General features: G+C 36.4%; 1 protein-coding gene across 2 annotated transcripts in view; it reads left to right on the forward strand.

The window, feature by feature from the left end:
• PKHD1L1 (PKHD1 like 1) overlaps positions 1-11,733 on the forward strand; it is a 162,011-nt gene that overhangs the window by 70,528 nt on the left and 79,750 nt on the right. Inside the window, exons 37-43 of one of the 2 annotated variants that reach the window (XM_040494266.1) lie at positions 339-562; positions 1,340-2,324; positions 5,384-5,632; positions 6,287-6,436; positions 8,344-8,518; positions 9,494-9,656; positions 10,565-10,721. In XM_040494266.1, the coding sequence (XP_040350200.1) occupies positions 339-562; positions 1,340-2,324; positions 5,384-5,632; positions 6,287-6,436; positions 8,344-8,518; positions 9,494-9,656; positions 10,565-10,721 (2,103 nt within the window). The remainder of the gene's footprint in view (positions 1-338; positions 563-1,339; positions 2,325-5,383; positions 5,633-6,286; positions 6,437-8,343; positions 8,519-9,493; positions 9,657-10,564; positions 10,722-11,733) is intronic. The other variant, XM_040494267.1, reaches the window with a different exon arrangement.

Below are 11,733 nucleotides of genomic sequence, written 5' to 3' on the forward strand. Positions count from 1 at the left end.
CTCCGAGCCATCAGCCCAGAGCCTGACGCGGGGCTCGAACTCACGGACCGCGAGATCGTGACCTGGCTGAAGTCGGACGCTTAACCGACTGCGCCACCCAGGCGCCCCAGGAAATTATTTTTATATTCACGTTTCTCTCTTTACTGCACCATCTTTGTCCAGGTCTTTATTTTAACTTTGTATTGCCTGAGCCCGTCTTATCATTAAAACAAAAGAAAAGAAAAAGTTTTAATGGAATATAAGCCACTACCATTAAAATAAAGAGTAATGCATTCTGAGAATGGTTCTTGTTTTAGAATATTTATACATGACTTACGGGTAGTTCTTTTTATCTAAAGGACCTGTGAGTTTGCACTTGGGAAGCTCTGGGACAGACTGCCTAGCAACAGAACCCCAGTGTGGCCTGAACAATACTGGGGTTAAAAATTCAGATAGATTGGTCTTTGAGCTTTCAAGTTGTTTTTCACCATCTATAAGCAACATTAGTCCATCTGCTGGAACACTACATGAATTGATAACAATTACTGGATGTGGCTTCAGTAATCTCACATGTGCTAATAAGGTGAGAATATAATGATCTCCTTTTTACTACTGTGTACTCAGTAAAAGGAAAATGTTTCATCCATAACCTCATAACATAATTCCTAACAGCTTTATTGCAATATAATTCATATACCATACAATTCACCCATTGAAAGTGCATAATTCAATAGCTTTTAGTATATTCACAGAATTGTGTATCCATCCCCACACTCAATTTTAGAACATTTTACCTTAACCCTTAGACATTATCCCCAACCTCTCCAACCCTTCTAGCCCCAAACAACCATTATTTATTTTCTGTCTTTATGAATTTCCCTATTCTCGACCTTTCTTATAAATAATTGAATAATGTATAAATAATAGAATGATAATAATAATAAAGTAGAATGTATAAATAATAATGTGGTCATTTGTGACCAGCTTTATTCACTTAGTGTAATGTTTTCAAGGTTCTTCAATGTTATATACTATGTTTATCAGTGCTTCATTCCTTTTTATGGCTGAATAATATCCCATTATATAGTATACACATTGTATTTATCCATTTATCATTTATGGGCATTTAGATTGTTTTCACCTTTTTGGCTATTATGAATAATGTAGCTATGACCATTCATGTATGGTCATAGTTTTAAGATTGATCCGAGAGATGCTTTAATCAGCCCCCTAAATCAGTTTTATGAGGAAAAAAGTTTGCACATGATTAAATTTTTAAAATTCAGTTGCTGTTAATATAAAATTTAAGTTCACTCCAGAGTAATGTATTGACTTGTTTCCATATTCATCTTACTTTCAGGTTACGATTGGTAGCTACCCCTGTATTGTAGAAGAAAGTAGTGATAATTCCATTATTTGTCATATCGACCCTCAAAACTCAATGGACGTTGGCATCAGGGAAATTGTCACATTAACTGTCTACAACCTGGGCACTGCTCTCAACACGCTGTCCAGTGAATCTGATGGGCGTTTTGTACTTTTGCCAAACATCGACATGGTGCTGCCAAATGCAGGATCAACTAGCGGAATGACCAGAGTGACCATAAAAGGCTCTGGATTTGCGGTTTCTTCTGCAGGTGCAGAAGTCTTTATGGGTCATTTGCCATGTAAAGTTCTGTCTGTAAATTACACAGCCATTGAGTGTGAAACATCTCCCGCTCCCCAACAGCTGGTGAAAGTGGATCTTCTAATACATGGAGTGCCTGCCCAGTGTCAGGGGAACTGCAGCTTTTCATACTCAGAAAGTATCACTGCTTTCATAACGAGAATCCTCCCAAACTCCATCAAAGGACCTGGAGAAGTTCTTATTGAAGGAGACGGTTTTGGCACTGCCTTGGAAGACATTGCTGTTTTCATTGGAAACCAACAGGTCAGAGCAATAGATGTTAATGACAATAACATCACCGTGCTGGTGAGTCCTCTCCCAGCTGGACTTCATCCTCTTAGTGTTGTGGTGGGAAGTAAAGGTGTGGCTCTGGGGAACCTTACTGTTAGCAGCCCAGCAGTTGCATCTGTCACACCCACTTCTGGAAGCATTGCTGGTGGAACTCCTTTGGCGATCACAGGAAATGGCTTCTATCCAGGCAACACCACAGTCACTGTTGGGGATGAACCTTGTGAAATTATTTCTGTCAACTCCAGTGAAGTGTCCTGCAGCACCCCGGCAGGGATGGTTGGGAGGGTCGATGTGAAGATCTCCGTTAATACAGTTGCTTATCCACCTCTGTCATTTACATACACCTTGGAGGATACTCCGCTTCTCAGAGAAATTGATCCAAGGACAGGTACTCCAATGCCTTCCTTTTATTGTCTTGATATGATATTATCAGTAATATTTACTAGTGTAGAAATGGAATAATGTTTATCTGTGATTATTAAGATGTGTTCTTAGACAATCCACTTAACTCAATTAATACATGGGATTTGAGTTCTGTGTAGTTTCCATTTTGTGATTATTTTTTGCACATTCTTATGATGAAATTTTTAGTCAAATTCCAACTTCTATTTTGAAACAAAATCCCCATTAACATGACCGAATTTCAAAATGAGGAAGAAATAGATGGGTATCTATGAGTTGAATTGATAATTGATGTCATTAATGCTGGTATGGCACAGGAAACAACTGTTAAAATTCAGGGGTAGGTGATCTTACTAAACATTGAGACTTTTTCTATGTATCTTGTTTCCATGAAGGTACAATTGAATACTAACTTATTAACTCAACAGAGTTCTTTTTAAGAAGGTAATTGGCCCATTCAGATGGAAAAATATTATGAAATAAGATTTGCATAATGATTTAGCATAACTCATTTTTCTAAGCTAAGAATAGATTGAGATGTCTTCTTAATTTTTTTTGTCATTATTCTATGCTGTTTCTGATAATCTTCAAGGTGTTGGAATGCTTATCATCTACATAATGAATTCTGGAGAGGCAGCTATAGTGTAAAGGTGAGAACATGGCCTTGATGCCTAGGTTCAAATCTTGGTTCTTCTAATTTATAGTAATACAACTTCGGACAATTTTTTTTTAAATATTAGTTTTCTTATACATGCAAGTACCTACCTGATAAGGTTAAATAAATTCATTCATAAACTGTAACTTAGAATGGCAACTTTAATAAGAAAATAATTAAATGTTAGCCTTAAAAATTTTTTTTTTACCTTTATTTATTTTTGAGAGACAGAGACAGAGCGTGAACAGTGGAGGGGCAGAGAGAGAGGGAGACACAGAATCTGAAGCAGGCTCCAGGCTCTGGGTTGTCAGCACAGAGCGCGACGCAGGGCTCAAACTCACAAACCGCGAGATCATGACCTGAGCCGAAGTTGGACGCTCAACTGACTGAGCCGTCCAGGCACCCCTAAATGTTACCCTTTTAAAAGGCTATTTAAAAATAATCTTTTTAAGTTTGTATTACCAGAAAATGTGCCAGGTTTGGGTAAGATGTATTCTCTCCCTTCAAGAAGTTTGCTAGTGAAATTTTCTTTGATACATTAAGTTTTCTCATTTAGGAATTTTTTTTAAAGCGAACATTAATATAGCAATAACATGCATTTCCCCATGTATTTGTAATCATTGCAAATGATGAATTGGATATTGGCATGTGTTTGTATTTCTGTGAGCCATTTCTGTTCCATCTTTTTGCCTGAATGTATCCTTCTTTAAAAAAAAAAAAAAAAAAAAAGGTTTATTTAGGGACACCTGCGGGGCTCAGTGGGTTGAGTCTGACTTTGGCTCAGGTCATGATCTCATGGTTCATGAATTGAAGCTCTGCATCAGACTCTCTGTGGTCAGTGCACAGCCTGCTTTGAATCCTCTGTCTCTCTCTCTCTCTCTCTGCCCCTCCCCCAGTTGTGCTCTCTCAAAAATAAATAAAACATAAAATAAAAATTAAAAAATTAAAAATAAAGTTTATTTATTGATTTTGAGAGAGAGAGAGAGAGAGAGAAGGAGAGAGGCAGAGAGAGAGGGAGAGAGAGAATCCCAAGCAGCACAGGGCTCAAACTCTTGGAACCTTGAGATCATGACCTGAGTCAAAATCAAGAGTCAGACTCTTAACATACTGAGCCACCCAGACACCCCTGAATGTCTCTTTCAAGCAATGTATTTGAAGTTATGGAACTTGCAGACAAGTGAGAACTGAGCTGCTTTATTTACCAAAGAGATAGGCAATAGATCAAACTTAGAACAACACTTCCATTTGATAGGTGAAAATGCTAGACAAAATTAAAAATTTAAGACTAAAAAATCATTTTTTTCGCTTGTATCTTAAAACTATTCCTAACATGAAAGATCTTATTAATTTCTGTGGTCTTTAAAATGACCATTTAAATGTCAGTGGTCTTTACTATGGTCAGTTATATGGCCATTTTTACCATTACTACTTGAATTAAAATCAGCCTACTATTTGATGACTCTATGTGTAACAAGTTATGTTGGTTAATATCTATTCACTTATTCTTTAAATATGAAGGCATTCACTTGGATGAACTATGAAAAATTCCATGTGTTTAATGCCCTTAATGCATATTTGTGAAAAGGAAGAAGGATTGAAGTACTTTGTTCTATGTGCATTTATTCAAGGCATCAACATTCATCTATAATTCTTAAAATTAATTCCTTGTTTCTGTATTTACTGTCTTACCTATCATAATTTGTTTATCAAGTATATATATTGAAAATATTTAAATTAAGAAAAATAATCCATCCTCAAAAGAGTTGCCAATATCAGGAAAGTACTAAAAATAAAAAATTCTAATCCTCATTCATAAAATATACTCCAGCTCACCACCCTTGCTCAGACATTCATACTTTTTTTTTTATTTTGAGAGAGAGAAAGAGAGAGAGAGAGAGAGAGAGAGAGAGAGAGAGAGAAAGCATGATCAGGGGAGGGACAGAGAGAAAGGGAGAGAGAGAGAATTCCAAGCAGGTTCCACACTGTCAGTGCAAAGCCTGACGTGGTTCTTGAATCCATGAAGCACAAGATCATGGCCTAAGCCGAAATCAAGAGTCAGACACTTAACCCACTGAGCCACCCAGGTGCCCCAGACATTCATACTTCTTAATTCTGAATCTTTTTCTTCTCTTTTCCCCTCTTCTGCAGTAGCCTGAATTAACATTAACAATAGCAGAATAACAATGTGCTGGAAAATAATGAATGTTGAGATAATTTATAGTAAATATACTATAGATTATAATATATGGTATAGCCAAACTTTGTATTTTGTTAATATTTTTTTAAGCTTTAAAATACTGGATATTATTTTGTTTATAGAAGTAATTAAGTATATCTTTCAATGCATAGATAAGTACTGGATATATTGTTTTCTTTTTTTTTTTTTAAAGGTCCACCAGGAACCCAAATTCAAATCACTGGATCTAATTTTGGTATTGATATCTTGGAAATTTCCGTGATGATAAACAACATCCAGTGCAATGTAACCGTGGTCAATGATAGTGTATTGCAGTGCATCATTGGAGATCATGCTGGTGGCACCTATCCTGTCATGATGCATCATAAGACAAAAGGCTTTGCTGTGTCCACAGTTGTATTTGAGTACCCACTTACTATTCAGAATATTCATCCAAGCCAAGGTAGCCATGAATGTGTAGGAACCTACAAATATTTTATATTGTTTCAGTAAACACTTAATCTTCAGTAAACACTTCAGTAAAAAAATTATTCTTTAAACACTGCTAAGATTTGTAGTTCCTATAACACATTGAAGATAGTTTGGTTTATCCATCAAATAAGCATGTGCATGTATCAATGAATCACCTCAAAATATTCATTTACTGCCTATATTTCTCTTAGTGTTAACATAATTTTATAAAATCATATTTAGACATCACTGACCTATAATTATGAATACATAAATATTTTTTTCAATTTGAAAATTATTTTAGTGGTTAAAGAAAGTATAATCAATGTACTCTTAATTAAATAGTAATTTTGCATTTATGTTTTGACTACTCTGAAATTCCTTTTGACATCTCTGGTAAATAAAATTTTAGTTCCTAGAAGTAGTTGAAATAAATGACAGGATGTAATGTTTACTCAGTAAAGGTTTTAAATTAATACCATCAAAAGGAATTCTGTTGCATTAATATAATATATACTATATAATTTCAGTTCTAAGAATCATTTCATTTATTATAATTTACTTCCATTTCATGTTTTGAAATATGTACACAGAGGAGGTTTTCATTTCATTAGCTGTGTTTTTCCCTTTTATTTTTCTTTATTAGGGAGCTTTGGTGGTGGTCAGACCATGACTGTGACAGGCACTGGGTTTAATCCACAGACCTCAACTATATTAGTGTGTGGCTCAGAATGTGCAGTTGACAGGCTTAAATCCGATTGCACAACACTATTATGTAAAACTCCACGTAATAATGGTAAGTAGTCAGAAAAAAGAGTGGCAGTCTCTGAGAAATGGTTAATGTTAAAGAAATCAAAGTCTAAATTTCTTCTTCTAAGATTTGGAGGCAATTGAATCACCTTTATGATTGTCCTCATTAAAAAAATTTCTTTTTAAATTTTTTTTAACGTTTATTCATTTTTGAGAGACAAAGACAGAGCATGAGTGGGGAAGGGACAGAGAGAGAGAAGGAGACACAGAATTCGAAGCAGACTCCAGGCTCCGAGCTGTCAGCACAGAGCCCGACGTGGGGCTCGAACTCACAAACTGTGAGATCATGACCTGAGCCGAAGTTGGACGCTCAACCAACTGAGCCACCCAGGCGCCTCTGACTGTCCTCATTTTAAACAACTTCTGTAGAACTTTGTTTTCTAGGTTTATATGTCTTTCAAGACTCATGACCTTTGGGCTAGATTAAATTGTTTATAATAAATTGTGGTTTTTCAGTTTATCAGGTAAACTGAGCATGCCTAATGGAGAACACATTTTTAATTCCTATTGAACTGTTAGATTTCTGTTAAAGATAAGATAGTATGGTTATGAGTGTAAACCATGATAATGCATTGCCGAGATTCAAACCCAAGCTGTGTCTTTGGGCAGGTTATTCAACTACTCTGTGCTTCAGTTTCCTCATCTGTAAACTGAGAATAATCACATTTTCCTACTTTATTATTGTAAGGTTTAATAAGTTAATGTATGTAAAGTGGATGGAATGATATCTGAGACATGAGATGTGATTTGCTGTTGTTATTATTATTACTCTTATTTATTTTTATTTGGTGGTTAAGAGCCCGGGCTCCCAGGAGCCCCTGAATTTCATCTTTCCACTTACTGTGTCACCTCAGTTAAGTAACTGAACTCTATTTCAGTTCATGCATCTATTAAGTGGAGATATTATTAACCCTAATTCTTGGGTTATCATATTATTGTGAAGTTTAAACATCTGGTATTTTAAGTACACAACACATTTTAATTATCCAGTGAAATTTAAGATGAAACAAAAGGAATGCTCTAGGTGAATAAAAAATATGGTTTATACACATTTAAAAAAATTTAACAAAATTTGAGGAAGTCTTTATAAACATTTTTACTTCTTCTCTGACTTTTTAAAAAATGTTTATTTTCGAGAGAGAGAGGGAGACAGAATCAGACAGAGTCCAAGTGGGGGAGGGGCAAAGAGAGAGGGAGACACAGAATCCAAAGCAGGCTCCAGGCTCTGAGCTGTCAGCACAGAGACAGACATGGGGCTCGAACCCACGAAACATGAGATCATGACCTGAGCCGAAGTTGGACGCTTAACCAACTGAGCCACCCAGGCACCCCTGACTTCTTAAACAAAGAATATTGAAGAAAATATAACACTTTTATGAATGAGCTTATTTATCATTTCAACATCAGTTTATATGCTGATTTTTTTTTAATGCAACAGTGCTGTCAAGATTTGTCGAGGTTTTTGGGGCTGTCTTGATGCCAGCTCTGCTTCTTTGTACATTTTCGTACCAGGTGTCTGTGTTCTTTCTGTCTCTTAGCTCACTTCCAGCTGCCAGTCCTTGCTGCTCTCAGCCTGTGTGTCTTACCAGTTCTCCCTCCCTTCCTGCTCTGATTTGTGGTGTCGCATCCTCTAGCGCTGGAAACCACAGGGAGGTTTATAGCATCATCTACAGTAAGAGTCTCCAGGAAAGGGTCTAAGGGGTTTTCTCTTTGACTACATGCATGAATTTTGAGATTTTTTGGCTATTGCTAGAGATCCTTATTAATTGAAAAATAGCCTGTGTATATTGGAAGTGATTACAGGAAAAGGAAGATGTTATTGAAAATGGGAGTTTTGGAAATGAATAAGGGCCTGATGGCAGAACTGTCCTCAGTTCAATCCTCTTCTCATAGGCAGAGGACCTGAGCAAGCCTGTGAAGTGAGTGTGGTCAACGGGAAGGATTTGTCACAGTCCACGACCCCTTTTACGTATGCCATGTCACTGACTCCACTCATCACGGAACTATCTCCCAAGAGAGGCAGTACAGCAGGGGGCACCAGACTTATGATCACGGGATCAGGCTTCAGGTACTGTCTTCACACACATACATCGGTGTGTATAAGCTCAAGGCATCACTCTTCCTTTCTCCTATGCAAGGACAGTGCTTAAAATACTCACGTAATGTGTACCCATCTGCTCAGAAGTCATGCTTGAGGCACATCCTAGTACTAATAGCCAACATTTATCAACTACTTACTCCATGTCAGGCACCTTCCTACCCCACAGAAACTTCCTGCCTTACTATCTTAGATATTTTTATCCCATTTTATGGCTAGGAGACTGAAATTAGGTTAAATAACTTGCCCTAAATCCTAGTCAGACCCCAAGTATAAATCACATCTTGTTATGTTTCCCCCACTATCTCATCACCAACCATGATCTGCTTCACTGAGTTGATGAAACATGTCTTCATATATCATGTCCATTTCATTGTAAGTGGCCGGATTCCTTCTTCCTAAACATATTCATTATTTGGCTCAAATTTATATACTGCACTGTCATTATTCTTCAAGTGGGTAAGGCTGACTTCAAAACCACAGATCATTTAAATCATAGAAGGCAATTTTAATTTTTCAATTACTTAATTTCTCAAGACCTTGGACTTGAATTTTTACATGGATATTTAATTCTGAAGTCTTTGAATTTAGTGCAAATATCACATAAACAAAAGGATCCCTGAAAGTCTCTACCAAAAGAGGCTCTTTAGAGACCAACATGGATTCTTTCAATAAATTGAACCCAGGCAATTTTTCTCCCAGCACTGGAATGCCTGCTAATTTGTACAGCTTTATGTCCTGTCTTCTTAATCTCTGTTTACTTTTTTCTTAACACATAGTTTGAAGACTTGCTATTGAAAAAAGTGTCAGTCTGCACTTTGATGGATCATAGAGTAAGATCATTATTTTTGCAGTAGTGCGTATCATTAATAGGGTTTGAAAATGTTACCTAGAAATTTGAGGGAAGAAAGTCAATGTTTTGTTTGTCCCCTTTTTTCTTTACAGTGAAAATATGCAGGATGTTCACATCACCATAGCTGAAGCCAAATGTGATGTTGAGTATTCCAACAAGACGTATATCATCTGTGTGACAAATGCCCACACCCCTTCAGGGTGGGCTCCAGTTAACCTCAACATCAGGAGCAATGGCATGGCCAAACTGGTAAAGGTGCTGTTGAGTATAGTACTAATGACAGTAATAGAAAAGTAGAAGAGAAAGGAGAAATAGAAAACATTATGGGAGATGACATAATTGTTAATGGACTTTTTACTCTGTTAATGTCTCCAAAAAATAACTGAAATGTAACTATGCTAAATTTAAAGTAACATGTTTTTGTTGCTTGTTATTAATATTTTATGATTTCAGGTTTTTACTTATTCTGGATTGTAGGCTAATTGGTAATTGATTTTTCACTTTATAATTATTGTGAAATAAACCAACAGACAGCTGTGACATATTTAAAGTAGATTAAACTTGGGGCACTTGAGTGGTTCAGTCAGTTAAGTGTCTGACTTCAGCTCATGATCTCACAGTCTGTTAGTTTAAGCCCCGCATTGGGCTCTGTGCTGACAGCTCAGAGCCTGGAGCCTGCTTCACATTCTGTGTCTCCTCTCTCTGCCCCTCCCCTGCTTGCACTCTGTCTCTGTCTCTCTCACAAAAATAAATAAACACTTAAAACTTAAAAAAAAATCAGGTAGGGGCGCCTGGGTGGCTCAGTCGGTTAAGCGTCCGACTTCGGCTCAGGTCATGATCTCGCGGTCCGTGAGTTCAAGCCCCGCGTCAGGCTCTGTGCTGACCTCTCAGAGCCTGGAGCCTGTTTCAGATTCTGTGTCTCCCTCTCTCTCTGACCCTCCCCACCCCGTTCATGCTCTGTCTCTCTCTGTCTCAAAAATAAATAAACGTTAAAAAAAAAATTTTTTTAAATAAATAAAAATAAAAAATAAAAAAAATCAGGTAGATTATACTTTGTTACTAATGAAAATGTTTCCTGGTTTAGGTTCCTTCTTATTTGAGAAATTGAATGAACCATTCTGATAAAACATCTGTATTTAAAAGCTTCTCGTATTTTATTACAGGATGATGCTGACTTCCTGTATGTCGATACCTGGTCGTCCAACTTCTCATGGGGAGGAAATCCTCCCCCCGAGGAAGGGTCTCTAGTTGTTATTACAAAAGGACAGACAATTTTGCTGGATCAAAATACACCTATTCTGAAAATGTTGCTTATTCAGGGTAAATTTCTGAAAACCTACTTATTAGATTCTGTCTATGGAATATTTCTCTGAATAAAATTTAGTTAAAACTCATGATTATGATTATTTATAGTGGTATGATGTTTTTAATGCAATATGGAATACTGTGTTTTTTAAATTGAACATTATAATCCATTTGTGGTATGCTGTTATTTAGTGTGTTGTAACCATAATCTTTTGATGAAATGGAATGGAAAATATCAGAGTGTCTTGCCTTCTTATGGGTAAGCACCTTCTAAAGTTAAATGTTGTTTTGCGAAACTTTTGTTTCAATAATAATGTATGTGCATGTGCCTATGCCTCTCCGCGTGTGGTGAATCACAACAGTAAAAGGTATTTCCCATTCAGAAAAGGACTGGTATAGTGGCCCCCAGGGGTTATAAAATCAGAGAGATTTGCTAAATTCTATACTAAATGACCACCCCAACTCCCATTGGGTGCCAGGTTGTGACTCTCACTTTTATCTTTCAAACTACTTTCATTGTACTTGGGCTTCTCTCTGCTTCTTGATATTCCATTAGTACAGAGGAGGAAATAACCAGAACTGTTACAACTACATGTAAAAGCAACAATATTTGGTGAAAGTAAAATGTTTTGGGCTTTCAGGTATCAACTTTGCCATAATGGCTTTAGCTGCTCAAAAACCTTTGTGTTTTGTTTTTGTTTTAACTTCCAGGATAATAGTGTGTTTCAAGTATTTGAAGTTATTAACTCTTGGACCTTTGGACAAGTAAAGTTTTATTGTTGACAAATTTACATCAGTCTCATAAAAATATATCTCAGCACATTCTTTAATAATGCTAATCAGGCTATAGGTGTTGCTGGTGCAAATTAGTGGATAGGAGTTCAGAGCTAATGTCAGCATTGTCATGATTTCTATAAAAAGTGCTTTTCTTTCATTTTTAGTTTAATTTAATTTAACTTTTTCTTTTCTCTTCTCTTCTTTTCTTTTCTTTTCTTTTCTTTTCTTTTCTTTTCTTTTCTTTTCTTTT

Source organism: Herpailurus yagouaroundi, unplaced genomic scaffold (assembly GCF_014898765.1).
Source record: "Herpailurus yagouaroundi ecotype Mexico unplaced genomic scaffold, PumYag 186, whole genome shotgun sequence".
NCBI lineage: Eukaryota > Metazoa > Chordata > Mammalia > Carnivora > Felidae > Herpailurus > Herpailurus yagouaroundi.